The sequence below is a fragment of the Lissotriton helveticus genome, chromosome 4_1, assembly GCF_964261635.1.
Source record: "Lissotriton helveticus chromosome 4_1, aLisHel1.1, whole genome shotgun sequence".
NCBI lineage: Eukaryota > Metazoa > Chordata > Amphibia > Caudata > Salamandridae > Lissotriton > Lissotriton helveticus.
The window spans coordinates 1430945596-1430973584 of record NC_136063.1 but is presented as its reverse complement, the minus strand read 5'-3'; the positions used below and the strand labels follow the sequence as shown (position 1 = coordinate 1430973584).

The 27989-nt window shown below is 46.7% G+C and overlaps 1 protein-coding gene across 4 annotated transcripts in view; it reads left to right on the top strand.

Annotated features, from left to right (window-relative positions):
* The window catches only part of KIF13A (kinesin family member 13A), an 836323-nt gene that overhangs the window by 460340 nt on the left and 347994 nt on the right, over positions 1-27989 (top strand). For all 4 annotated transcript variants that reach the window (XM_078687977.1, XM_078687975.1, XM_078687976.1 and 1 more), the window contains one exon: positions 4530-4660. In XM_078687977.1, coding sequence (XP_078544103.1) covers positions 4530-4660 — 131 coding nt within the window. The remainder of the gene's footprint in view (positions 1-4529; positions 4661-27989) is intronic.

Sequence of the window (27989 nt, the reverse complement as noted above, 5' to 3'; positions counted from 1 at the left end):
CTGCAGTAAGATTTGAAGAGCTAAGCCATGACGCATGTCCTGAAAGATAAGATGTCATGACTGTGTCTTAGGTCAGTAGGAAGTGAGTCACAAAGACTGGGTGCCACTCCATGACTTTTCGTATGGTGTGTGTATCTTGTACTGATCATGGTTTTAAGTATAGATGTGTCGTCTGCGTATTTGTGAATTTTGACATCATTATGTAGCAGCAGCTTTAGTGGCTCCAGAAACAGATTGAATAGAATTGGGGAAAGAGTGAAACCTTATGGAATGCTGCAGGTAATTCTTTCCTTTACTAAATGTTATAAGTTTGGGCCTGCCCTTCAGGAAAGAGTAGAACCTGCTTTGTAGTGTTTCTCTGAGACTCCTTATAATTTTCAGGGTCCTTGGAAAGGAGATCCACAGTGTCTACCGCCTCTTATAGGTCTAAAAGGACTGGAAAGCAGATTTGCCCTTTGTTGAGGATGTAGTGTATGTCGTCTTATATTTCACATTAGCCCTTTCGGTGATGTAGCTTTCTCTGAAGCTAAATTGGATATTAGAAAGTAAGTCTTGTGTACGTTTGGTTGCAGAGTGACACATTTTTCAATGTTTTTTCCCAACTCGGGGAGGTTGCTGATGGTTCTGAAGTTTTCAAGAATTTAGGGTCAGGCATTATCTTTCTTGGAAAAGGATACAATCTGACCCAGTTTTAGATTGTTGGGGAACAGACCTTGGGCTATAGTGTTAATTAGAGGGAGGCAGATTAGGGGGAGAATGCTGAAATTCTTTGGTTGTCTTGGCTGGTATTACATGTCTAAAGTGTGGTACAGGTTGCATTTCTTTTAATATTTTGGATAGATCTTGAGCTGTTGGGATGATTTCTATATGTTGGTTATTTTGGGGGGTGGAGATGGGTGGTAAAGAACGTGTGGTTAACACTTTGGCAATTTCTTTTGTTTTTGAAAAAATAGAGGAAGCTGTTATATTTTGTTGTGGAGGGAGCAGGACTTCCGATTTTTTTGAGTTTTGGCTTATCTATGATATTGAATAAGGTGCAAAATGGGTTCTGTGATTGGGGATTTGATACTGGAGATAAGTTGATTTTGAGTTTCTGATTTTTGTTTTGAACAGCTTTCTTGCTTTCTTCAGTTTAGATTTAGATCTGTCTGATATGTCTTTATGCCTTATTCTTTATAGCTTTTGATTTAATATTTGCTCTTATGTAGGTTTTCATTAAACCATGGTTTGCTGTGAGTTTTTTTCTGACCATTTAGTTTCGCAGTGGCTGTATGTTTGGGTAATTCTTTAATAGTGTTAGAGTATTGTGTACAGATGGGATCAATGTGGTGATCCGTATGAATCTTTTTTTGATCAGGAACTTTGTGATTCATAATTTGTGGGTATTGACCCATGTTTTGATATTGGGAAGTTTCTTATATGTCAGCTTTGTTATTGGAAAGTTGCACTGTAGTGGGATATGATTGGTCTAGTCTTTTTTTGGTGGGGTGAGAGTCACTCAAAGCCTTCAATGGTTGTGAAGAAGAGCTATAGTAGTTTTTTCTCTTTTGTTAGTCAATAGTGTGGCTCTTTGAATGAGTTGGTTGATGCTCTTAATACTGTTGATTCTTGGTAGAGGTACAATTGTGTCACCCCCAGTCTATTTTCAAGTCTTCCATGCATGTTATTTCGGGATAGCATCTGGTTGAGAATGCCTTATTCAGAGAAGTAGTCCACAAAGATGTTGAGCGGTTTCATATGTCTAAAGATTATTATGGAGGTAGATGGTTAAGGAAGGATATGCAACCAGTGCCAAATCTGTTTTTGATTATTATTGATAATATCTAGTAATTCTTTATGAGCTTGTAGTTAATTGTGTGATAGGAAAGGACATGGTGTCAGTACCTCTAGAATACCAATTTTGAGTTTGTGAATCTTTAATATACTCTGCAGATTGCCTTTAAATACTATTGAGAGCTTTTGTCAAATGAAATTCTAAACCATTTGAATTAGTACCTTTGAGATGCAGAGGGAATTGATTGTACACCAAAATGGGGTCGCACACTGCTAATACACCAGCGGGATCGCCCCTAAGGACCATGGTAACTGCAGTACTGTTCTCTGCGATGCATCTTCTTTCGAATTCTCGCGTATCTTCAAATCTTCGCCATCCCTGTACACGTGTTTCGGGGTATTTACCCCTCATCAGCAGGGATTAGGCCATCTTCTTATCTTCTGGGGTTGCTGCGTGCTGCCAAATATTACCAGGTATAGTACCACACAAAGGCGCGCACGTGCGGGGTCCCGAGCTCGTCCGCTCAAAGCTCCAAGGAGCATAAACATTCACCAAAATGGGGTCGCACACTGCTAACACACCAGCGGGATAGCCCCTAAGGACCATGGTAACTGTAATACTGTTCTCTGCGATGCATCTTCTTACGAATTCTCGCGTATCTTCAAATCTTCGCCATCCCTGTACACGTGTTTCGGGGTATTTACCCCTCATCAGCAGGGATTAGGCCTTCTTATCGTCTGGGGTTGCTGCGTGCTGCCAAAAATTACCAGGTATAGTACCACACAAAGGCGCGCAGGTGCGGGGTCCCGAGCTCGTCAGCTCAAAGCTCCAAGGAGCATAAACATTCACCAAAATGGGGTCGCACACTGCTAATACACCAGCGGGATCGCCCCTAAGGACCATGGTAACTGTAGTACTGTTCTCTGCGATGCATCTTCTTTCGAATTCTCGCGTATCTTCAAATCTTCGCCATCCCTGTACACGTGTTTCGGGGTATTTACCCCTCATCAGCAGGGATTAGGCCATCTTCTTATCTTCTGGGGTTGCTGCGTGCTGCCAAATATTACCAGGTATAGTACCACACAAAGGCGCGCAGGTGCGGGGTCCCGAGCTCGTCAGCTCAAAGCTCCAAGGAGCATAAACATTCACCAAAATGGGGTCGCACACTGCTAATACACCAGCGGGATCGCCCCTAAGGACCATGGTAACTGTAGTACTGTTCTCTGCGATGCATCTTCTTTCGAATTCTCGCGTATCTTCAAATCTTCGCCATCCCTGTACACGTGTTTCGGGGTATTTACCCCTCATCAGCAGGGATTAGGCCATCTTCTTATCTTCTGGGGTTGCTGCGTGCTGCCAAATATTACCAGGTATAGTACCACACACAGGCGCGCAGGTGCGGGGTCCCGAGCTCGTCAGCTCAAAGCTCCAAGGAGCATAAACATTCACCAAAATGGGGTCGCACACTGCTAATACACCAGTTGGATCGCCCCTAAGGACCATGGTAACTGTAGTACTGATTGTAGATCTTGGGACACAGATGAGAAGCTCTTTGCTGCGTACCTTAGAGTCTGCCACTGTGAAGAATGAATGTGTTTGTAATAAATATGCCTCTGCCAAATCAAGCTAGGCCTGTGCACATTTATAAAAGCACTATGCGTTCTGTCTTGAACCAAACACAAAAAATACCAGGTAGCAGACATTGGCTCCAGCAGACAGCGAAGATAGTGTCCTGGTTGTACAGGCCTATTAGAAATCGACAGAAAAAGAATGTTACTCTTAAATGTCATTGCAGCACCTGTGCATAATTCCAGGTGGTACATTTTTGTTAAACTACTCTCTCTTATACCTCTTTTTGCCATATCAATGATGTAAATAATACTAATTGTAAAAAAAGAAAAAAAATATCAATTGCAAGACTCTAGTCAGTGCTTACTCTAGCCGAGAAAAATGTTTCTGCCTTTGCTTTGAGATACATTGCATTACCCTGTACAGTAGACCCACAGTTATATTATATTTCCTGAGAAGGGGCTTAGTGAATTATAAGTAAACTAGCAGCCCGTCCCGACCTTGTCCGGGAGCTTTCAGGCTGCCCCCTACCCCCGCCTGCCCCGACTTTGCCCAGAAGCCCGTGCCCCCCGCCCGCCCCGACCCTCGCGTGGCCTGAGTCAATGGAGGTGTTAGTCCCCGTCCCCCGCCTTCCCCGACCCCCGCCTGCCCCGACATTGCCTTTTGTAACTCCCCATCCCCCGCCTGGCCCGACACCCGCCTGCTTACCTCAGCCACTGCTCCTGAGTTGACTGCTCCTCGCCGCTCTGCTCCTCACCGCTTGTCTGCCGCCGCTCCTCCCCCCGCGCCATGTCCACCTCTCCGCTGGTCGCACCGCCGCTGGCCTGTCCGCTGCTCCTCACGTGACCGCTCCTCCCCGCGCCATGTCCGCCGCTCCTCTGACGCCGCTCCTCGACGTGAGCACGCACGTCGCGGCCGGCGCTACTTTGGGGGGACTAGTTTTTTTTTAATATACATTTTTTTAAATAAGGTTTATTTTTAAACTTTATAAAGTCTATAACCATCTACACACCCTGATGATTTCTACGGTGTAGGGGTGTGTACATTGGCGCAGTGGTTCCGGAGTTTACCCGCCTCAAAGCCTGAAAGTTTCTCCTTTATTATAGTAGTATAGATAAAGGATTTGAAAAGAATGCATAAAACCGCTCCAACTGATTCGGTTGTTTGACGTGTCCATTTCCCACAGGATCACACCAACGTCGGAGCAGACACTTCTCAGGATGTGCAGTTGTTTGGCATTGGGATTCAGCCTGAGCACTGTGTGATCGACATTGAAGCCGATGGCAACATCACACTAACACCAAAGGAAACTGCAAGGTAAGAGGGAGGAAACAGAATCCGGTTTGACAACCTTCTCTGACGTAGTAGCTTATTCACTAGTCCTTTGTTCTTCAAATGTTTTCATATCCACCCCCTGTTGAACCTTCCTACTTTTCCCACTCCTCTCCTTGAGTGCAAGTGTTTTTTGAGCACAAAATATCCCCCCAGGGATGCAAGTGTTAAATACTGTGATCAAGTTTAAAATATTAAAGTGAGATTGCACGCCTGCTTCTCCTAAAAACACCCAAAAACTGATATTGAGTCTTACTTTTCAAATTATCGCATTGAGTATACTTTAAAAAGTGTAAAGCATTGCAAGTGTTAACACACTTTCAAATGAGGCTCAACGTGAGAGAGGAAATTGGGGTGTGTCTTGAAATAACAAAAACATTTAAAAAAACATTGTTCAACACTAGCATGGAGCCATGAAACCACCACTGGGACCTTAGTCTCCTCCTACTGAAGCTGAGGGAGCGCAGTGGGATGAAGAACTTGATAACTCTGCCACTTGAAAGCTGCTTGTTCAGCCTTGACTAGATCGGAGGGTGCAGAGCACCTTCTCCTCTGTTTCCCCGGGCATCCGAAACCTAATCTATTTAATGCCCTTTACCCTAGAACTGATGGTGTAGTTGAATCATTAATAGGAGCCCAGAATAAAGGCTGCAAACTCTATTCCACAAAAAAGAGTTGCATTTAGTGTGGTCTGATTGGTCGCACAGGGACACTGTCTCTATGGAGCATTGACTTCCAGGAAGAGGCTCTTAAAAAGGCTCATTGATGAATGCATAGTCTTTGAGAATGGTGAGCAACCGCCTAGTCATTCACATCTTTGACATTCAAAGAATGAGACATTAGGAATTACAGTCAGAGGAGTGACCGTAACTGCTAGCAGTTGTATTTAATTTTTGTGTGGTCAATAGAGCGGGTCTCTTTGGCCACAAAAACAATAGTGCATTGTGCATTTAGATTGCTGTTGGAATTTTAACAGCGGGTGTGTAATTTGACATCAACGAGGACGATACCAAGGGAGCAACTGGATTAGCACGGTTGTTGTCACGTTTTAGTGGCCTAACTTCAGACCATTTTGTTCATACCACGTGGAAATGTACTATAAATAATGCAGTCCAGATATGCCATTATGTAATCAAAACATATTCTGCAAATATGACATGCACACTTCGCTGGCCAATTGGCACAGTTCAGGAGAACCTGATCACAACAAGTCCACAGTAATAAAAATATAGAGACCAAAGTTAGACGAAAATAATCTGGTTGCAGCTCTAATTTAAAAAAAAAAAAGCTGTTGGCACATTCGATAATTTTAGGAATATTTTTATAAACATCTCAATTTATTTTATGTTGTCAAATGCCTCCAAATAAAAGATTGAATTAGCATAATTTAAATTAAAATCAATTTTACATGTTAAGTGTCGAAATAGAATGCTTGTAAGGGCAAATAAGAATGAAAAATCAAACCAAACTCAAGTGCTGTCGATCTAAAAAAGCGAGCGTACCCTTAGGCAGTTGGAAATAAGTTCCTCGCCTCTGGTGCCGCAGTGGAGAACATGCAGCCACCAAGATGAGCTTAAGATCTTACTTTATTTGGGCTGCGATGTTGAGAAGGTCTGATCATAGGTAAGCTCTGCGAAATTTTATTTTGGCAGGTGTAATTGCTGGCATTTCGTGTTACACTTTTTACGTGAAACTATGCGACACGGACTAATTTGGGGGTCACTGAGGTAAACAACCATTCCGAATGTGGGAGAACCCAAACATTGACTTGAACTGCTCTCTTTTTTTGTTCCACTGGTGTGCTTTGCTTTATTTTTATGAAGTGCGTCCATTTTAGGCGCAAAAGCACACTTAGCACTAAAAAACAGCGCAAAAAAAAATCTCACAAATTTAACACATCCCTGCTTATGGCTACCGGCTTCCTCACACTACAGTAGAAGATGCACAAACTTCAGATCTAGACATGAAAACGGTAGCAGCAACATTAACTCCTTTATCATTAAATGGAAGGCCAGATGGCTGATGGGGTTTGCATCGAACACATTTAAATGCCACTCCAGTGAAATGCGTTCGGTACTTCGTTTCGATGATCATCAGACTCATAAAACCAGTAATTGCGAGCAGATGGGATTCGAGCAGTTGGAGACAGCGTTAGTCACCGTGATTGGCAAAGGAGGACTAATGTGTAAGTGGAAAAGTAGAGACATGTTTTATTTGTCTTTAATTTTAAATTCCTACAGAAGGTATGCAGGGACTGTTATGTGTGCCTTGTCACTCGCTCGGGTCTGATTTTGCAGATAATTAGGAATTACTAGAGATGGAAAAAAGACCCAAGGCATACATTTTCTGTTTGTTCCCATTTATAGCGTAATGTAATACAAGGTTGTACAGTGTTTAATATTACATATATGGGTACCCGACACTACTTAGGGGTTCATTTGTATATGTAAGTGTCACAGAGGGGCTATTTGGTAATTGAAACAGAAAATTAAGCCTTATATTTCGAACACACTTAATGTTGTAGTATTTCTATTCTTGTTTACAAACACGTTGTTAAACTTTAACTCCTACTCGGTATGTATCCATTCACTCACAGTGCATAGGCCAGTCTCTTTCTTGTTAATATAGTGTTTATCATTTGCAATACACTTAAAATCCTTAGACACTCAAAAACCTATAGAAAATATTCACAGTGAAAGTGATTCAGACCACTGATAAAATCATAAGCTATATGTAAGAAGAAATACACATTCTTATATACATCTCTGTTGTAGTCCTATATACCTGTATAAACTGAAGGCATACACAAACACCCTTTTATGAAGGGCTCAGGTATTGTGTTGGCTGTTACTCTGGACTTCTACCAAGTGTATGAGGCAAGCAGCAAGACCGTTCAGGAATATATCTGCTACTGGCCAATCTTTCTAGCTGTGTATTGTGCATGTCAATTAAACCTGCAGTACTGACATAGAACACAGCCTAATATGTTTGTTTCCATGGAAAGAAAACATTGCCCCCCCCCCCAATGTTAGTATGTGGACAACACACATGTGGTTGTTTGCTCTCATTGATGAAATTTGTGGAGAGCCACTCTAGGTTCATACATATTGAGCAGCTGTTCTGATTTATATGCCCCATTTGATTTATGTATGTGTATTTTTACTTAGGAGGATCTGTTCTCTCTCTTGCCTTGTTGTATGGTGGCTCAGTGAGAGGAGTTTTCAGCTATCAAGTAGCAACAGAGATTCTTGCTTATTTCTCCACACAGCAATCAAGAATTCACGATCGGTCAGTGTTCAGGCATAGGCATCATATTGGATTTTGATGAAAGGGATGCAAAGCCTCTGCTCTAAGTAGGGTTACTGATCTGTCGTGAATTATTTGTTCAATGTACCGTTTAATCCTCTAGGGAATTATAACTACCCTAGATCCTTAGCTGCCGAAAAAGAAGGGGTACAACCACAACAGTCTTGTTTTATCTGTATTTATTCTCTGTCTTTGTTCTGTTCTGTTGGGGTAATTTGTGTGTTCCTAGACAGTTATTGTGCCACTTGGACCTCAATTATATGCCTTTTACCTTTGGTAATATTGTGGTCTCCGATGTGCATTTGTGCAAATGAAGGCAGCTCTAACTTCAAGATAAACCGAATGTTAAATTATGGGAGAATTAATTATTTTCTTAAAGGAACAGTTGACTTAATCTCTGATCACAAACTTGAATGGATATTTTGTTTTATGAGTATACTGTCATGGCTGAGACTTCGGTCCAGAACAACCCGGAACGTCCTAAAATAATGTTAAAAGTCCATTTGGTACTGGTGGCGACTCGGTGCACTAGAACTAGAAGACAGACTATAATCTTCAACCATAAGAACTTGCAGAGAAGCAAAGCAAGAGCTCACTCACTTCCGGGAATCAGTCGGGGAGAATACAGCATTCGAAGGGCAATTCAGTCCCCTGACTGTTGTTCGAGAAGACCAACAGAGCAGCAGTTAAGCTATCTTCTAACTCTGAAATGTTATACTCGACAGTCAAAACTAGGTATGCTAAATTAACAAAAACATAAGTTTAAGTAGCGCCCTAAGAGTGCTGGTTGTTGCAGACAAATGGGAAACTCTTTGCTAAATAGTTCTCAAAATTGTGAAAGTTTTGAGCTCCCTATTCAAAACAAGCATTGGCAACGCCAATAGGTCTTGCCTATGTGAAAGCTATTGGCTTTGGCAATGTGTTTTAGCTATGTTTTACACCGATGTGGCTACTGTTTCGCATGGCTTAAAGTGGAGGTGGGGTAGATTGGAGTGGATGGGGCTAGATTGACGTGGGGTAGATTGGCGTAGGGTAGATTGGACTGGCGTGGGCTAGATTGGTTTAGGGTTGATTGGATTGGCGTGGGGTAAATGCGGTAAGATTGTAGTGGGGTGGAGCAGATTGAAGTGAAGTTGGGTAGATAGATTGGGGTTGATTAGAGGGTAGTGGGATAGATTGTAGTGAAGTAGATTGTGGTAGATTGGAGTAGAGTAGATTGAGGTGAAGGGGGTAGATTGGGTTGGAGTGAGGTGGGGTTAGGGTAGGATGGGGTAGATTGGGCTGAATTCGAGTAAATAGGGGAAGTGGGATGGATTGGAATGGGATTGATTGGTGTGGATTGTGTGGAGGGGGGTAGATTGGAATGGGGCCAGATTGGAGTGAAGGTGGCGCTGATTGGAGGGGGAGTGGGGAAGATTGGAGACGAGTGGGTAAGATTTGAGGGAGTGGGGTAGATTCTACCCCAGTCCACTGTCCCCAATCTACCCCACTCCAGTCTAATCCAGCCTCTCACTCCAATCTACCCCACTCCACTCCTCTCCAATCTACCCCACTCCACTCCAATCTACCCCACTCCACTCTACTACAATGTACCGCAGCCCAATCTACCAAACCTTACTCCACTCTACCCCACCTCCATCTACCCTGATCTACTCTACCCCTCCCCACTCTACACCAATCGACCCCACATTAATCTTCCCCACTCCAGTCTACCCCCAATCGGCCCCACTCCAGTCTACCCTATTCCAATTGACTCCACTCTACTTCAATCTATCCCCTCCACTCTACCCCAGTGAACCCCACTCCATTCTATCACGCTTTGTGTATCTCAATCTGCCCCACTCCACTCTACCCCAATCCAACTGCCCACTCCACTACAATCTACCCAAATCAACCCCACTCCACCCCAATCTGCCTCATTACAATCAACCCCACTCTACCCTAACCTAATCTGCCCCAATTTTCCACACTCTATCCCAGTCTGCCGCATTCCAATCTACTTCACCGCAACCTTTTCCAATCTACCCCACTCCACTCTACTTCAATCTACCCTAATCTACACCACTCAAATCTACTTCACTCTCCCACAGTCTACCCCACCTGAATGTACCCCACTCTACCCCACTCCAGTGTAGCCCAATCAACCCAAACTCACTCCACTCCAGTCTACCCCAATCTATTCCACTCCAATCTACCCCACTCCACTCTACCCTGGTTGTTCCCACTCCAGTCTAGCCCAATTTGCCCACTCCGCTCTACCCTAACCCAACTGCCCCACTCCACTCTACCCTAATCCAACTTCCCCACTCCACTCTACCCTAATCCAACTGCCCCACTCCACTCTACCCTAATCCAACTGCCCCACTCCACTCTACCCTAATCCAACTGCCCACTCCACTCTACCCTAATCCAACTGCCCACTCCACTCTACCCTAATCCAACTGCCCCACTCCACTCTACCCTAATCCAACTGCCCCACTCCACTCAACTACAATCTACCCAATTTAACCCCACTCCACCCCAATCCAACCTAATCTACCCCACTCCTCCCCAATTTACCACACTCTGTGGTCCTGTACTTTCATGATAAAATCAATGAGATCCACAAGCTCTTCCCTCAGCAGCCTCTTGTAAGCCAGGCCATAGGCTCACCGAATATCAGCCGTAGGAACCCCACCAATCGCATTGTCACCCTAGGGGAATTCTCACCGTGCACAGAAACAGAGGTTGAGGTAACCCTGCGCAAAATGAAGTCTGGAGCCCCTGGAGACCCTGCTTCCCCACAAATCTTATCTAAAATAGCTCCTGTCCTGATCCCTGCCCTCACTAAAACCCTGAATCAGTCCCTACTACATTCCTTGGTTCCATCTCATTGGAAGAAGGCAGTAATAAGACCTATTCTGAAAAAACTCTCGGCTGATACTGAATCACTCCCTAATTATCGCCGTTTCTCCCTTCTCCCCCTATTTGGAAAGATTATGGAGTCCTTAATTAATAAACAACTCATAAGCCATCTGGAAACCAATAAGCTCCTGGACCCATCCCAGTCGGGCTTCAGGTCATCGCATAGCACCGAAACTGCCCTGTTGGAAATTGTTGATAATATAAGAATAACTCTGGACTCCAGTCAGTCTGCCATACTTGTCCTCCTCGACCTATCTGCGGCCTTCGACACCATCTCACATCGCATTCTTTTAGAGCGTCTTGCTGAGGTTGGCGTCGAAGGCTCCGCACTACACTGGATAAAGAGCTATCTGACCAACAGGCGGTCCAAGGTCCAGGTTGGAGCTCACGCCTCCAACTTCCATGGCGACGACAAGGGTGTCCCCCAGGGGTCAATATTGAGCCCCACGCTCTTTAACCTTTATGTGTACCCCCTTGCAATGGTCTTTCGAGCGCACGGTTTTGGAACCGTTTCTTACGCAGATGACACTCAAATACTGGTCACAATAAACCACAACCCAGATGAAATCAAACTGAGGTTTAAAGAGTGCATGGTATCTATTCATGATTGGATGACCCGGAACTTTTTAATGATGAACGCGGGTAAGACGGAGGTCTTGCTATTTGGAAAAGCCGATAAAATATGGTCAGAAGACTGGTGGCCAGCCTCCCTTGGTCCATGTCCCTCGCCTAAACCCTCTGTCAGGAACCTTGGGGTAATAATCGATAATAAGCTATCCATCTCTGACCATATAGGTAAAGTAGTGCGAACTGGTTTTGGCCTCATGCGTAATCTGAGGAAAATCTTTAAATGGATACCCCTCTCAGCTCGCATGCCCCCTAGTACAAGGACTCATTATCAGCAGGATTGATTATGGAAACGCACTCTGTCCTCAATAAATATCACTCTCCTGGCTCGCCTACAGGTCCTTCAGAACTCCGCTACAAGGCTGGTGCCGTCCCGCACCCCATCACTGCCTTGTTTAAAGACCTTGCACTGGCTTCCAATACAAAAGCGTATTAAGTTCTAACTAGGCTGCCTGGTCCATAAATCCATCAATGGACAAGGTCCAGCAAACTTAGAACGCAAGCTAAAGGCCCACAAACCAGCAAGAACGCTTAGATCTTCTGGCAAATCTTTTCTCACCATCCCGAGGGTACGCACAGCCAGAAATGGCGACAGGGCATTTAGCAAGACAGCCCCTGAAACCTGGAACTCTCTTCCCCTCCAGATAAGGACAGAGTCCGATTACCTTAGGTTTCGTAGACAACTAAAAACCTGGCTTTTTTAGCCCTGCCTATCTGCTATGAGGGTCTCCAGCTGGGAGCTTTTTCTTTCCGCAAGCGCTCTGAGACCTTCGGGTGATTTATGCGCTATACAAATGCAAATAAACTAAACTAAACTAAACTCTACCCCAATCTGCGATGTTCCACCCCAATCTGCCGACACTCAATCCCAATCCAATCTTCCCCAATCTATCCCACTGCAATCTTTTCCATTTTACCCCACTCCAATCTACCCACCCTGCCCTCCTGCAGTCTACCCTATTCTACCCCACAATAATCTAACCCACTCTACTATAATCTACCCTCCTCCACTCTTCCCCACTCTTCGCCACTCTACCACAGTCGACCCCAGCTTACTCTACCCCAATCTACTACACTCCAGTCTAACCCAATCTCCCCCACTCCAGTCTACTCCAATCTACCCAACTCAATCTACACCAGTCTACCCCACTCCAATCCAATCCACACCAGTCTATCCCATTCTACTCTACTTCAGTCTACCCCACTCCAGCCTGTCCCCCTCTACCCGTCCCACTCTACCCTAATCTACCCTACTCCAGTCTACCCAATTCTGCCCCTCTTTACTCTACCCAATTCAACTGCCCCACTCCACTCTACCTATATTAATCCCACTCCAATCTACCCAACTCTACCACAATCTACCCCAATCCACTCTACCTAATCTACCCCCTGCAATCTCCCCCACTCTACTCCAATCTATCCACCCCAATCTACCACATTCTACCCCAGTCTTCCCCACCCCACTCCAATCTACCCCACCACAATCGTTCCCACTCTACTCCAATATACCCCACTACATTCTATCCAGCTTCAATCTACCCTAATCTACCCCCTCTGCTCCAATCTACCCCCTCTGCTCCAATCTACCCCCTCTGCTCCAATCTACCCCCTCTGCTCCAATCTACCCCCTCTGCTTCAATCTACCCCCTCTGCTTCAATCTACCCCCTCTGCTCCAATCTACCCCCTCTGCTCCAATCTACCCCCTCTGCTCCAATCTACCCCCTCTGCTCCAATCTACCCCATTTCAATCTACCCCATTTCAATCTACCCCACTTCACTCTACCCCACTTCACTCTACCCCACTCCAATCTACCCCACTGCACTCCACTCTACCCAATCTACCCCACCTCAATCTTTCCCACTGTACCCAGCTTCAATCTACCCTAATCCACCGCACTTTAATCCACCTCACACCCTACCCTACCCCACTCCAATCTAATCTGCCCCAATCTACTCTACTCTCCTACAACCCAACCCAATCTACCTCACTCCAATCTACCTCACCCCAATATACCCCCCTGCAATCTACCCCAATACTCCCTCCCCCCACTGCACCCCATTCCAGCCTACTAACATTTAGCCATGCTGAACAGCAGCCACACTATTACACAACATGGCTAAAACACATTACTAAAGCCAATAGCTTTCACATAGGCGAGACCTTTTGGCTTTGCCATTGCTTATTTATCTGTTACAATAAAGGTAAAAATACAACTACTACATTATGTTTAGACCCTGCTGAAGAGTAAAGAACCATTTGGTATGCCTGGTCTCATTCTACGTTGGCCATTCTATTAGATGAGTTTCTTTGAGGCAAATAAGGTATGGTTGCATGGACCCAAGTACATTTTAGAATACTCCTTCTTTACCCCAGGAATTCAGACCCCTCTATTACCCCGGGAATTTAAACCCCTAGAGCTAAAAGATCTAATTTTGCAGAAGTCGTCCTGTGTTGACACATTACTCTCATCATTGGACACCATTTTTTCTACTCATGTTATTTGCAACAGTTATAGAAGCTGTGATCCGTTTCCCATCATCTATTCATTGCTTGGGGTAATTTTGTGTTTAAGTTGACCTGTAGGGTGATTTGTGAATGTATTGATACACTGAGCAAGTCAAATCCTGTATCTTAATTTCCTCCTGCTTTCTGTTGCTTGGGGGACCTCTTCCATATCTGTGAAGTAATGAAACTTCACTAAAATGTGACAAGGCCTCTGCGTAAGTTGTGGTTGCTGTGGTCTGACACAATGGACCTTGTCCTGCAGTACTTCCACATGGCTATCTCCCAGGAGAGATGACAACATTCTAGCAACAAACAGCCTGATTTCTGTGCCTTCTGCCTCTCCTTTGCACCTCTAATAGTAAGGTTTAACTTCTGCATCTGTTTTTTAGGGCTCGCCTGCTGATGCGCTTCAGCGCATAGCTGGCGAAGCTCTATAGGGGCTTATCCAGTGTTTATCCACCACTGGCGATTCCACTGGCGATTCCTTCAAGTGCATGTGCTTTTTAGGTCATTGCGCTTGCGCAAGCCCTAAAAAGCGCGTGCACAATGCCACCAGCCGCCTGCCTGCCTGCCTCGCATTACCACATCAAAGGCAGCCCTCCGAGCGCATTTCTCACCCCCTAATTATTCACGGCCGGCCGGCAGGCACATCAAAGGCTGCTGCTGCCGTGACTCGCATTTCTCCTCCCTCCTCCCCTATCACTGCCCAGGCCGGCCGTACTTTCTCTTTACAAGGGCGCCCATTCCTGAATCACTTGAAATCTCTCCACATTATTTGCATTTTGTTAATTAAAAAAATTAACTACAACACAGCGTTGCACATTTTTCTCGACTTCGGAAGGATGAGTCCCAATCTCATTTGTACAAAGTGTTGTAATGGGATTATTGGAGAGTTAGAGAAACGTGCTCACAAGTTACATTTTTATGCAAATCATCTGAGTAAATAAACAATAGCATGGTGCCGTTTGCGTCCTTGACTTGATCTGGTTTTTATTTTTATTTTGCTATTATTCTCACAAAGGCTAAGAAGGTCTGCCTACTTTAGTATTAAGTGCTATACGTCGCATAAGCAACAGCTAACCATTCACTCACCCACGCAACGCCACTCACCCACGCAACGCCACTCACCCACGCAACGCCACTCACCCACGCAACGCCACTCACCCACGCAACGCCACTCACCCACGCAACGCCACTCACCCACGCAACGCCACTCACCCACGCAACGCCACTCACACACGCAACGCCACTCACACACGCAACGCCACACACACACGCAACGCCACACACACACGCAACGCCACACACACACGCAACGCCACACACACACGCAACGCCACACACACATGCAACGCCACACACACATGCAACGCCACACACACATGCAACGCCACTCACACATGCAACGCCACTCACACATGCAACGCCACTCACACATGCAACGCCACTCAACCACGCAACGCCACTCACACACGCAACGCCACTCAACCACGCAACGCCACTCACCCACGCAACGCCACTCACCCACGCAACGCCACTCACCCACGCAACGCCACTCAGCCACGCAACGCCACTCACACACGCAACGCCACTCACACACGCAACGCCACTCACACACGCAACGCCACTCACACACGCAACGCCACTCACACACGCAACGCCACTCACACACGCAACGCCACTCACACACGCAACGCCACTCACACACGCAACGCCACACACACACGCAACGCCACACACACACGCAACGCCACACACACACGCAACGCCACACACACACGCAACGCCACACACACACGCAACGCCACACACACACGCAACGCCACACACACACGCAACGCCACACACACACGCAACGCCACACACACACGCAACGCCACACACACACGCAACGCCACTCACACACGCAACGCCACTCACACACGCAACGCCACTCACACACGCAACGCCACTCACACACGCAACGCCACTCAACCACGCAACGCCACTCACCCACGCAACGCCACTCACCCACGCAACGCCACTCACCCACGCAACGCCACTCACCCACGCAACGCCACTCACCCACGCAACGCCACTCACCCACGCAACGCCACTCAGCCACGCAACGCCACTCAGCCACGCAACGCCACTCAGCCACGCAACGCCACTCAGCCACGCAACGCCACTCAGCCACGCAACGCCACTCAGCCACGCAACGCCACTCAGCCACGCAACGCCACTCAGCCACGCAACGCCACTCAGCCACGCAACGCCACTCAGCCACGCAACGCCACTCAGCCACGCAACGCCACTCAGCCACGCAACGCCACTCAGCCACGCAACGCCACTCAGCCACGCAACGCCACTCAGCCACGCAACGCCACTCAGCCACGCAACGCCACACACACACGCAACGCCACACACACACGCAACGCCACACACACACGCAACGCCACACACACACGCAACGCCACACACACACGCAACGCCACACACCCACGCAACGCCACACACCCACGCAACGCCACTCAACCACGCAACGCCACTCAACCACGCAACGCCACTCAACCACGCAACGCCACTCACACACGCAACGCCACTCACCCACGCAACGCCACTCACCCACGCAACGCCACTCACCCACGCAACGCCACTCACCCACGCAACGCCACTCACCCACGCAACGCCACTCACCCACGCAACGCCACTCACCCACGCAACGCCACTCACCCACGCAACGCCACTCACCCACGCAACGCCACTCACCCACGCAACGCCACTCACCCACGCAACTCACACACGCAACGCCACACACACACGCAACGCCACTCACACACGCAACGCCACTCACACACGCAACGCCACTCACACACGCAACGCCACTCACACACGCAACGCCACTCACACACGCAACGCCACACACACACGCAACGCCACACACACACGCAACGCCACACACACACGCAACGCCACACACACGCAACGCCACACACACACGCAACGCCACTCACACACGCAACGCCACTCACCCACGCAACGCCACTCACCCACGCAACGCCACTCACCCACGCAACGCCACTCACCCACGCAACGCCACTCACCCACGCAACGCCACTCACCCACGCAACGCCACTCACCCACGCAACGCCACTCACCCACGCAACGCCACTCACCCACGCAACGCCACTCACCCACGCAACGCCACTCACCCACGCAACGCCACTCACCCACGCAACGCCACTCACCCACGCAACGCCACTCACCCACGCAACGCCACTCACCCACGCAACGCCACTCACCCACGCAACGCCACTCACCCACGCAACGCCACTCACCCACGCAACGCCACTCACCCACGCAACGCCACTCACCCACGCAACGCCACTCACCCACGCAACGCCACTCACCCACGCAACGCCACTCACCCACGCAACGCCACTCACCCACGCAACGCCACTCACCCACGCAACGCCACTCACCCACGCAACGCCACTCACCCACGCAACGCCACTCACCCACGCAACGCCACTCACCCACGCAACGCCACTCACCCACGCAACGCCACTCACCCACGCAACGCCACTCACCCACGCAACGCCACTCACCCACGCAACGCCACTCACCCACGCAACGCCACTCACCCACGCAACGCCACTCACCCACGCAACGCCACTCACCCACGCAACGCCACTCACCCACGCAACGCCACTCACCCACGCAACGCCACTCACCCACGCAACGCCACTCACCCACGCAACGCCACTCACCCACGCAACGCCACACACACACGCAACGCCACACACCCACGCAACGCCACTCACCCACGCAACGCCACTCACCCACGCAACGCCACTCATCCACGCAACGCCACTCATCCACGCAACGCCACTCATCCATTTGCAAAACGAAAAATGTGAAACTCTTCTATTGCGAGACCTATTGCATTTTCAATGCTTGTTTAAGACTAGTATTTGAAAGAGGAGAATGTTAGAACTCCATACTGAGAATAGAGAACCAAAGTTTTCCAGCGTTTGAGCCCCTAGTGAAGAGCATTATATATGATACAACCACACTTGAAAATACTACTAGCTTCAATGGGTAGCCACTGACGTATGCCAAGAAAGGGGCTGAAATATTGAGAGCATTTTGTTGATGACACCAGCATAGCTGCAACAATAGTTGCATGAACTGCAACCAGTCTAGCCGCAACATGTAGTTACATGAAGTGCAAAGTCAATCGCAGGACATCCAGATTGTGAGGCGTTCCCCTTGTCAGGCATGAATGAATAGAGGATTATAATGCGCACTGCCACCTAGGAGCATGGTGCCCCGGCCCTAATAAGCAAAAAGGCAGATGGAAAAACCTAGGTAGAAGAAAAGAGATGAGTTTTAAGTGACCAAGGAAGCGTGTTTCATGCCCTAACAGTGACCACCACAAAAGCACGGCCTCAAGTCTGCAAGCGTTTAATTGTAGGGATAGCTACCAGAGTGGCCTTTGTAGAGCGAAGTTGAAGAGCAGGGTTTTAGGTAAAGAAGTCCATTAACCAATTGTCAGCAAGGAGCAACCCCTCACTGACAAAGGGGAGAACATACCTAAGTTTTCCCCTTTGTGACAAAAAATTCATATAAACTATATTCCCCTTATGTTATAATATCCCTCATGTATACCACAAGAATTAGGATTTGTAGCATATTCTTATTTTATGCAGGAGGAATATTATAAAATAAAAAGAATATAGTATATATGAGTTTGTCACATTGAAAAACTTGGGTATTTTTGCGTTTAAATAAAGTTGGCCAAAGTCTGTGCCTGAAACGATTTATGGTAGAGACGGAGCACCTTGATGACTGTGTTTATGAACCGGTGACCATTGTAATATTTTAACACCGATAGAAACTTGGGAGCCTAGTGAAGAGTAAATATTGACTGCAGTTTTGAATTCCATTTTGGGATGTAAGGTGTGAGCCCAAGGAAGTGTGGAGGACTTTGACTTGGCTTTGACATGTGCTTGTACATTTAGATGTTTTCTATAGTGAAGCCCAGTGGTGTAGTGCAGTCAATAGGTGACCGTCTAGAATTTTGTGTGAGTATGCATAAGGTTGAAACGGAATGGTATAATGAGCTTCGTTACTTTCGTCACTGCAACATGGAAAGCCAGTCTGGTGTCTGATGCAAACTGTCCTGCAGGCAAATTAGTGAGTACCTTAGAAGGCTGAAGTCTTTATAATGCCAGTAGCCCTGTGGCATTGGCATTTAGTCGGGCTGTGCCCACCATGTGCCTACATCTGCCCCAGCCGCATTGGATTTCTGTGCGTTGGATAGATCTAGGGACTTATCTCCTCTATGTGAACGATTTTTAATTCTTAAGTATTGGGGGATGAGATATCATGATATGTTTCACTCCAAACATCATTAGCATGGTGGTAGACATAAAGCTTTTGACAGCCCAGATTGTGTCTGGTTTCAGGGGGAGGTATAGCCATACTTCCCGAGCTTCATTTACTCTTTCCTAAAAGAGATTTTCCGGCACACAAATCGAGTCAATGAACACTGATCCTCACAACCCCCTCTTAGTCCTCCCCATTTGTCACTATTGCTTGCTATAGGAAGATAGGGTTTGTGACACCGGGTTTGTGTCTGGTTACATGGTACAAGTATAACTAGAAATGTCACTGGGAATAATTCCTTTCTGTACCAGGCTATGCCAGCTTGCATTTTCCATTAATGGAGCATTTCTACAGAAAATAGCCTGTTTGCTGCTTTGAAACTTCTCTTTCTATCGTTTTTGCTCTGTTCGATTATGCACAGGAGTCAGTTCTTAATACCAAGGTCCGTGTGTTCTTTTTACTTCCTTGTAGTGCTGTTGCAAGTACCATTCAGGACTGAAGGGACTAATGTAGTTATCCGATTGATGGCTCTGTTTTGATGGTAGAGGGGGTTACTCTGGCACAGATGGAAACCAAGAGTCACGGGGGAGCTCTGAAAATACAGCAGGGCACTTGGTCTCTTGTTCCTACCCATATGGTCACCTCTCACAGGCAGTCCTCGAACAATATCATTAATGCTCTTTCTGAGGGGATGTGCATCTGGGCCGAAGTTGCCAGCCCCTTAAGGATGGAGATGGTGTTTGGTGCATGAGAGTTCTTTAATGTACCCATTTTTTTGCTTTTGCCTGCTCTAACGTATAAGGCTCAACTTGATACTCCCTCGGCCTGCCCTTCTGCATTTATCATCTGCAGCCACTAAGATTTCTATTTGAACTTCAAAGATGTGTGGGAGATTGCTTAAATTTCCAGACACTGGACTTACACCAATTTGCTTTGGAATTTGAAGTCCGATATTGTATTGTATTGTATAGTATTGTGTTGTATTGTAGCCGCATTGATATAGTGCTTCATAAAGTTGACAATGCACTAAAAAGACACCCAAGGTATCTTTATCCACAAAGCTATCTGGATGAAGTGTACACCACCACTTTTTCTGGGTTAAGCTACATGTGGAAAATTCTGGGCACCACATTGTAAGATGTTTATAAAACATTAGCAATTTGAGTTGTCTATTCAGTAGCCACTGAACACTTGGTAATACCTCTCTCCAACAGCTTGTGTATTGTCTATCACCGGAGGAATGAAAACATGCTGTGTTGGACTAGGCATGCAGCTCAGCTTTCGGTCATAGCCACTGCTTTATTTTACTTTGCTGTGGCAGCCTGGTACTGTCTCTTACTGGGATTCACTTAGGTATGTGAGAGGGGGTTAGACTTTGGCCTAAGACCCACAATTCAAGGCATCAAGAACACAGAAACAACTTTGGAGCCTCCTGCGGCTAGTCCAGCTCAAGCCACATAAACCTCATATTAGATGACACAACAGTTTGGCAGAATGTTGTGGGAGTCGAGGGTGGCGGCACAGCATGGCACACTGTACTGATGCATACACTATCTTAGTAGCACAGATTGGCAGTTTGGGCTGCTTTCTGTAAAAGTATTTCATAGTTTGTTAAAGAACCGATATATGAAATATATTCCCCTCACTCTAAAAGGTTTGCCTTTTTCGCATCATTTCTGTCCTGGAATGTTGTGGAGTCAAGCTGCCAGAGATCCAGTGAGGCTTGGCCAGACCCAAACATTTAATACCACTCATTGTCTCTTCAACTGTTTGTTGGCTAGGGGTGAGCTTAGTCTGCATGCTAGCTGGATCTGCATTCTGTCTTGTCACACCGCTCACATGTGGCGCAGGGGTGAGTGGTGAGGTAGATGCGCCAGATCAATGTCCATGCACTGCGTGTCTTCAGCTGATGAATAGTCTGCCTGGTAGCTTTTCCCTGTTCTATCTGCCCCTCCCACTGTCAGCGCGGGGACACGCCGGTGTGCGTAACTCAGCGCTCTATAAATGCCCCTATTATTATTATTATTATTATTAGTATGCTGCTGGATACCTGTTTGATGACCAGTGCCATCCACCATGTCTGCACAAGGGTCTCCCGTGAGTAACCTGATGATGCATGCAGCCTTCCATGTATCTGCAGCCTGGGAGGTTATTTTAATGGACTTGTAGACCAATTCAAGTTTCATTTCACAGAACCACAGAATTAGTTCACTAGTTGCAGAAAGACGAATCAATGCACCATGCTTACAACAGTGAAAGTACTCTTGTAATAAGAATGCACTAGCATTCCTTAGGTTGAGCTAAAGTGCCATGACCTTGAAACTTAAAAAGGGCAGCAAGTGTTTGCCATTGGTAAAAGCAGCGGACAGTGCGCTGAGCTGGAATTTCCGGAAGTTTTACTGTCATTCTGCAGTCATTTGGCAAGCAGGCCTCTTCTTCGTGCCCAAACAAATATTTTATTACACGAAAACCTCTGATCACACGTCTGCCCCATGTTTTCATTGAGAACCATTGTATTGTTGTGAGGCAGGGTCATGGCTCGACGTAGCTGATCAATCTGCCAAACGAAAGAACTTAATTATATCTAAAAAATATATATATATACAGAGGTCTGGCTGGGAGGCACCAACATTCTAAGCCTGCTCCTCAAACCGTGACAGTTTTTAATTTTAAATACAAGACCGCTGTTCTGCGCGCTGGAAACGTGTGCAGGCCCCGGTGCAATATGCGTTAAAAATAAATAAAACAAGATGGAAGATGTTCGGTCTAGTTCGGTCCCAGTTAAATAAATGCTCCACCTCCTCTCCATGACTTTTCTAATCTGGTTTCAATTAGGACGAACTCCGTGTGCAGCATCGCATACTCACTCGAGATTGTCCTCTACTATTAAACAACCTTCAGTTTAAGGAGGGAGCACCGCCTGCGCTGTACGAAATGCCGCACATTAAACAAATACCGGACCTGACATGCTCAGGCCTTCCAGGAAGCAAAAGACACCTCGGTTCAAAACCTGCCCTGATTGGGACAGTTATTTATTATCGACGGTAACCTGCATTCCTGGTCAGAAATGTGCCTTGTAATGGTCACATGATGCCCCGGTCATTGCACGTGCACACAGCGTGGCAGCTGTGCGTGGAGTTTGCTTCCCACCGCCGGGGCCATGACCTCATAAGATTCTACCAGATGATAAACCCATTAGCGCGAGCTCGCCCAGAGCAGGGCCCGCCTGCGCCGCGTGGCTCCTGCGCGCGAGCCTTGCGGAGTGATTTAGCGCCAGGCACAGATAACGGCCAGCCTGTCTGCGCGGATGCCATCCCCATGACGTCTTCTCTGGCCGAGGCCAGGTGTTCCTCATCCCGGGGAGCCCAGAGGGGACGCCTCGCTGGAGGAGCTGCACAGTGGAAGTTACTTCTGCCGCCACGACGGCTGCTGGTTTTAATTTGGGCCTGCCCATAAAACATTATGTAATTAGTGCTGAGGGAAGATTTCTGGTTGATTGTTCCTTTTGGTAGGGAGCCAGGATGTGCCACTTCACTTTGACATGCAGCAGGACTAGAGAGATGAGCTGCACCACGCTCCCCGTGCCGTGCTGCCGCCATTCAGTAACAGATATATTTTTACCATTAGATTGATGCAAGATACAGACTAAGTATAGGCAGGGAAAACAGTTCAACAGAGAGCTAGATAATATTCTGTATATGCAAATACTCACATTTACCAATGGGGTAACGGGAAGGTATAGCAGTTCGCTGGTGAGTTGCTAAGAATTAGATGGTTTGTAGCTTTAAAACCCGGAAATAGTAGTTTTCTGCTAACCAGCCAATTGATGACTGAGAAAGAAGTGGGAGTGTGTTTAGAATTTTTTTAAAGTAAAAAGCAAATGTTAGTTCTTTGCCCATTGAAATGAATGACTATCGAGGAAGGCCGACTAGGTGGCAACAGCAGTAATTCAGCTTGGTCAAAACATAGTGTACCAGTGATTTGGCCGTATGACAAGAGGTGTGTGGAACAATTCTGTGAACATTAAGTACTTGATGTCTGGCAGAGGTGCAGTGGAAGTACTGTAGGGTTCCTGGGTCACAGTTATGTGGAATTGTCACTCAGATGTGAATGTTGGGAGGGAAAAGAAAACGTGCTTTTTATCAGCATATACATCTCAAGAGAAGCTGAATGATGACAATCGTTTGGCTGCAGGCGGTGGTTGAATACCTTCTTGTGCTAATTGACACCTTGTTAAGGTCTCACCTGCAGGCAGCTTTTAAGTGTCTGTTGTCAACAACCTGTTTTGGGCAGTAGCAATGCTTGTTTGCTTCTGGCCAGGCTGATCATTGGTTTGGTTTCTTGTCAATCTGGGTTACTTGCTTCTTATTCAATGGCTTTCCTTACCCTTCTTGTGTGTGTCCCTCCCCTGGAGCATAGCTTCTTTACAATCCCTTTGATTGGATGATTTAATCCTTCCGCTGTTTGTTTTCTCATCTTTGAACACTCTATTGCTGCATGGCTTTTCATCGTTTTCTGTGCTTCTCACCTGAAATCCTGAAAATTCCCACTCTCCGTTATGATCCCCTGTCCTCAGCTCACCCATTGCTCTCCTCCCCTTTATTTTTATTCATCAAACATCCTCCTCTCACCTCTGTGAACCCACCTCTCTGCCTTCTCCATTGCTCTTACAGAACAGAGAGTGCTCATTTTGTACAGGTGTTTTTGTCTTTATTCGGATAAAGTTTTGCACAATCTTCTCCTTCATGAATTCTTAAGGAAACCCACACTTAACAAAGGCCCCTGAAAATCCTGCAGTGAGGGGGGGGGGGCTCCAGGCCCCCCCCTCAGCACAGTACCCTGGTCTGAGAGCTCCTGAGTGAATCGAGAGGGGTCCCCTCCATGTACTTTGCAGGGTGCCCCTCAAGTTTTGTTACACCATTGGCACACAATGCACTTTATTAAAGTATTCTTTAAGGTGGAACACTTAACAGGCAAATGTAAAAGTGGAGTGCAGTCCCAGTGTTTATAGTTAATAGTGAAGAATATAAGATTGGACGGTGAGTACAGAAGTGCATTCATTATACCTAAATTACAGCCATGTGCAAGGGGAACATTATTGTGTAAATAAAAATGTAACCTGGCTGCTTGCGAATTATTTCCTGGAGTCATGCTTCTAACATGTGCAGACCAGGACAGAGGATCAGTGCCTGTACATCACAGCCCCCTTTTAAAGCCTGGTTCCCCTTCCTTGTTCTGGCCGTAAACTGATCATTTCACCTGACACATAAGATAGAGGACCCTGCATTAGGAAAGGAAATTTGATGAGAACTAACTCGTGCTACAGAAGATCGTGCTGGAACTGAGCTTCTGTGGTGGTTGTCAACATGTTGTATAAAACTTTATGAATAAATAAATGTACACATTAGCTACGGAAAGAAAGCAAGTTCCTCTTCCAGAAGGCACTCCAGAGAAGATATCTGTGGTATTTTACAAGGTAATATATTTATTTCCCTTAAGTTAGATCGCGCTTTCAACATGAGTGTCCCCTATTGGTGATGCGCCCAGTGTTCTCTTTTCTTCAGGGCTGTGAAATGGTTTGATGCCATTTCACACCTATGCCATGCCAGATATTTTAGTCTACAAAACTTTTCATGGACGGATTTTCACACATGTTTAAGTGAAATTTCAAGTCCCAAAATGTGTTCTTCTGGCTTACAATATCTCTCTCTCTCTCTCTCTCTCTCTCTCTCTCTCTCTCTCTCTCTCTCTCTCTCTCTCTCTCTCTCTCTCTCTCTCTCTCTCTCTCTCTCTCTCTCGCTCTCTCTCTCGCACTCTCTCTCTCTCTCTCTCTCTCTCTCTCTCTCTCTCTCTCTCTCTCTCTCTCTCTCTCTCTCTCTCTCTCTTCCCCCCCCCCCGCCAGAGTTTTATTAGCACAAGCTGACTAAGGCTTCGACCTACAGTCGTCTCCCAGCTCTTCCCTCCTCCCAAGGGGGTTGTTAGAGCCACCCTGTCACTCTCCTCTTTCACTGTAAATACGCCTGGCAGGAAGACAGGGAGGAATGCTACAGCTTTTGTCGACTTCACATTTTGACAGGCTGCGTCTCATTACGTACCCCCATATTCTTGCTCCTCGTCCAAGAACCGGGTAGAATGTCAGACAAAATACAGAAGTTGACTGGTTGCAGTGGGCTGTAGGATGTACATTTTTTCCCACAGGCATCCCCATGGCATCAATAAGGTAGCAGACCTGGGACTCCACCAGCTGTGATAATAAACGTATTTTATAAACAAAGCAAGTGCACTTCTCGCCCCACCAGCTCTTTTGTTTTTTTAATGTATTAATCCCAGTCTGCAGTGTCTTCGGATGTGTTTGAGTGTGAATATTTCCAAGGTCCCCCTGTGAGAGCTGTGCATTTTCTTGGTGAAAATTGTGTGTTAAATAAGAATGCGCTTCACAAGGATGTGGTGTAATGGCCAGAGTTGCTGACTTTGGAACTGGGGAACCAGTCTCGCGTCTCGGCGTCGACTCAACATCCTGTGATTGTGGGCAAATCACCTAATCTCCCCATGCCTACCAAAAATGAATGTGTCCTTGTGTAATGTAACTGGTGTTCGTGCAAAGGGCTCCAATACCTTTGGGTCGAGTTTGCGCTATATAAAAGGTGCAGAGAAAGAATAATATTTTAGTCAGTATTTGGAAGCGTGCTCGCCGAAAGAAAGTCTGGACGGGGATGCAGTTCCTTTTGTCACTACTGTGTTTACGCCTTAGTTTACGGCGTAGGGTTAGTTTGGGTGAGAACTGTTTGCTTAGGACGTAAGGTTTGGCCTGAGTTACTTATGCGAACCCATTATACACAGTGGTCTGGTTGGAAATAAAAGTGAAATTTGTTGCAAAGCCCACAACTCCATAAATGCAGTAAAAGTTGCAGAAAGGTCAGAAACCATAAGTGACTTTAAATGCTGTAGAGATTTAAGTAGACTAGACTGGTCTCACCACCTTTTCTGCCTTCAACTTTTCTAAATGTATGTAGATTTGGACACACGAGTACCCCAAGGGTGCATGTCTCTGCTCACTGTCCACGTTACAACCTTACGCAGTCTACTTGCTGTGACCCATTGATTTACAGGTTTTATCACCATGTTTTATTGTGCCTTTCTTATGGTTTCAGTGTGTCGTTTTGTTATAGAGTGACTGATAGCTGGAATAAAGCCACTCTATAAAACCAAAACAAATCTGTTTTTCAGTTTAGACCGGAATATGCGCACTAGATTAGTGGCCTATCCAAAGATTGTCCATTATTTTAGTGGATGTCTGCCTTTCCCTACTGTTTCTAGAAGTCATACCAGAGAACACAGCACCAGGCTGTTTAAATGCTCCATTCATAGCCCATTTTGAACCAGAGTTTCCAGATGACACCAACAGCGTCGTTCTTTGCATTGACATCACCACCAGAATGTGCAAATGTCATTTTGTAGGTCTGACATAGCTGTTTCTTGTCAAAGACATGTTGTTGCAATAAAATACAACGACTGGGGTTTCAGTCAGCCCCTATCTCTTGATCGAATGGGTTTTTTGTCTATCAGTTCTCTGTTCCTTAAACCATGACTTTCCTACCTATTCTTTTTTTTTGTCCTGAAACATTGCTGCTTGACATTTCTTCTGATTGAATGATTTGTATCCTTCCACGGCTGACTACTTTTTTATATCAAATTCTGCACTTTGTGACTCCTTTCTTGCTTTCTTCCTTGTGTGGTTCTTCTCCCTGCCACCTCGCTTTTTAGGTCTCGTGACCTATCAATGCGCATGCGCATTGAGAGGAGCGAGACTATAGGGCTTTAAACAAAGCTTACCTAACTGTGGCGATTTGCTGCTGTGCCCGTGGCTTTTAGGTCAATGCGCAAGCGCATTGACCTAAAATGCGCGTGCACTTCACCAAATCGCCGTCTGTTCCCTCAGCCGCATTCCTCCCACACCTTTTGAAGTGAAGCTTAGCTTCACTTCAAAGGCCCCGGCTGCTTCACACCCTCATGCCGCTCTCCCCGCTCCGCCCCCTCCCCTGCCCGCCGTGTGCATTTCTCCTCCCCCCCCCCCCCTCCCCACAGCAATGCCCTCCGTCTTGTTTCCTTTCTTGTTTTTCTTTCAGGTGAGATATCTTTTCCATCATTTGCGATAATACAGTTCTCATATGCATTTTTTAATTATTAGCAGCATATACACAGGCGCCCCTTCGGCGCTTTTGCTCTCAACCCTACTATCCTGTCAGCCGCATCTCTATAAGTTACTCGAAGCATGGCCTGACATGTGCACAGCTTACTCCGGCACCACCATCGTGCCACACGCTTCTGCTTTGTTCGCCCACCGCATGGCCCTATTTGTGCACATTTTACTTTCGTGCATACCCTTACCCGCAGCCTCTCCCTCCCGACTTCTGCCTTTTCGGGTCTCGCGCTCACCGCAGACCCCTTCACATGGCTCACACCCACATTTTTTTCAGGTAACCATGCCAGGTTACCTCACTCACCCTCAACCCCTCACCCTCACCCACCATCAACCCCTCACCCTCACTCACCCTCACTCACCTCACTCACCCTCACTCACCCTCAACCCCTCACCCTCA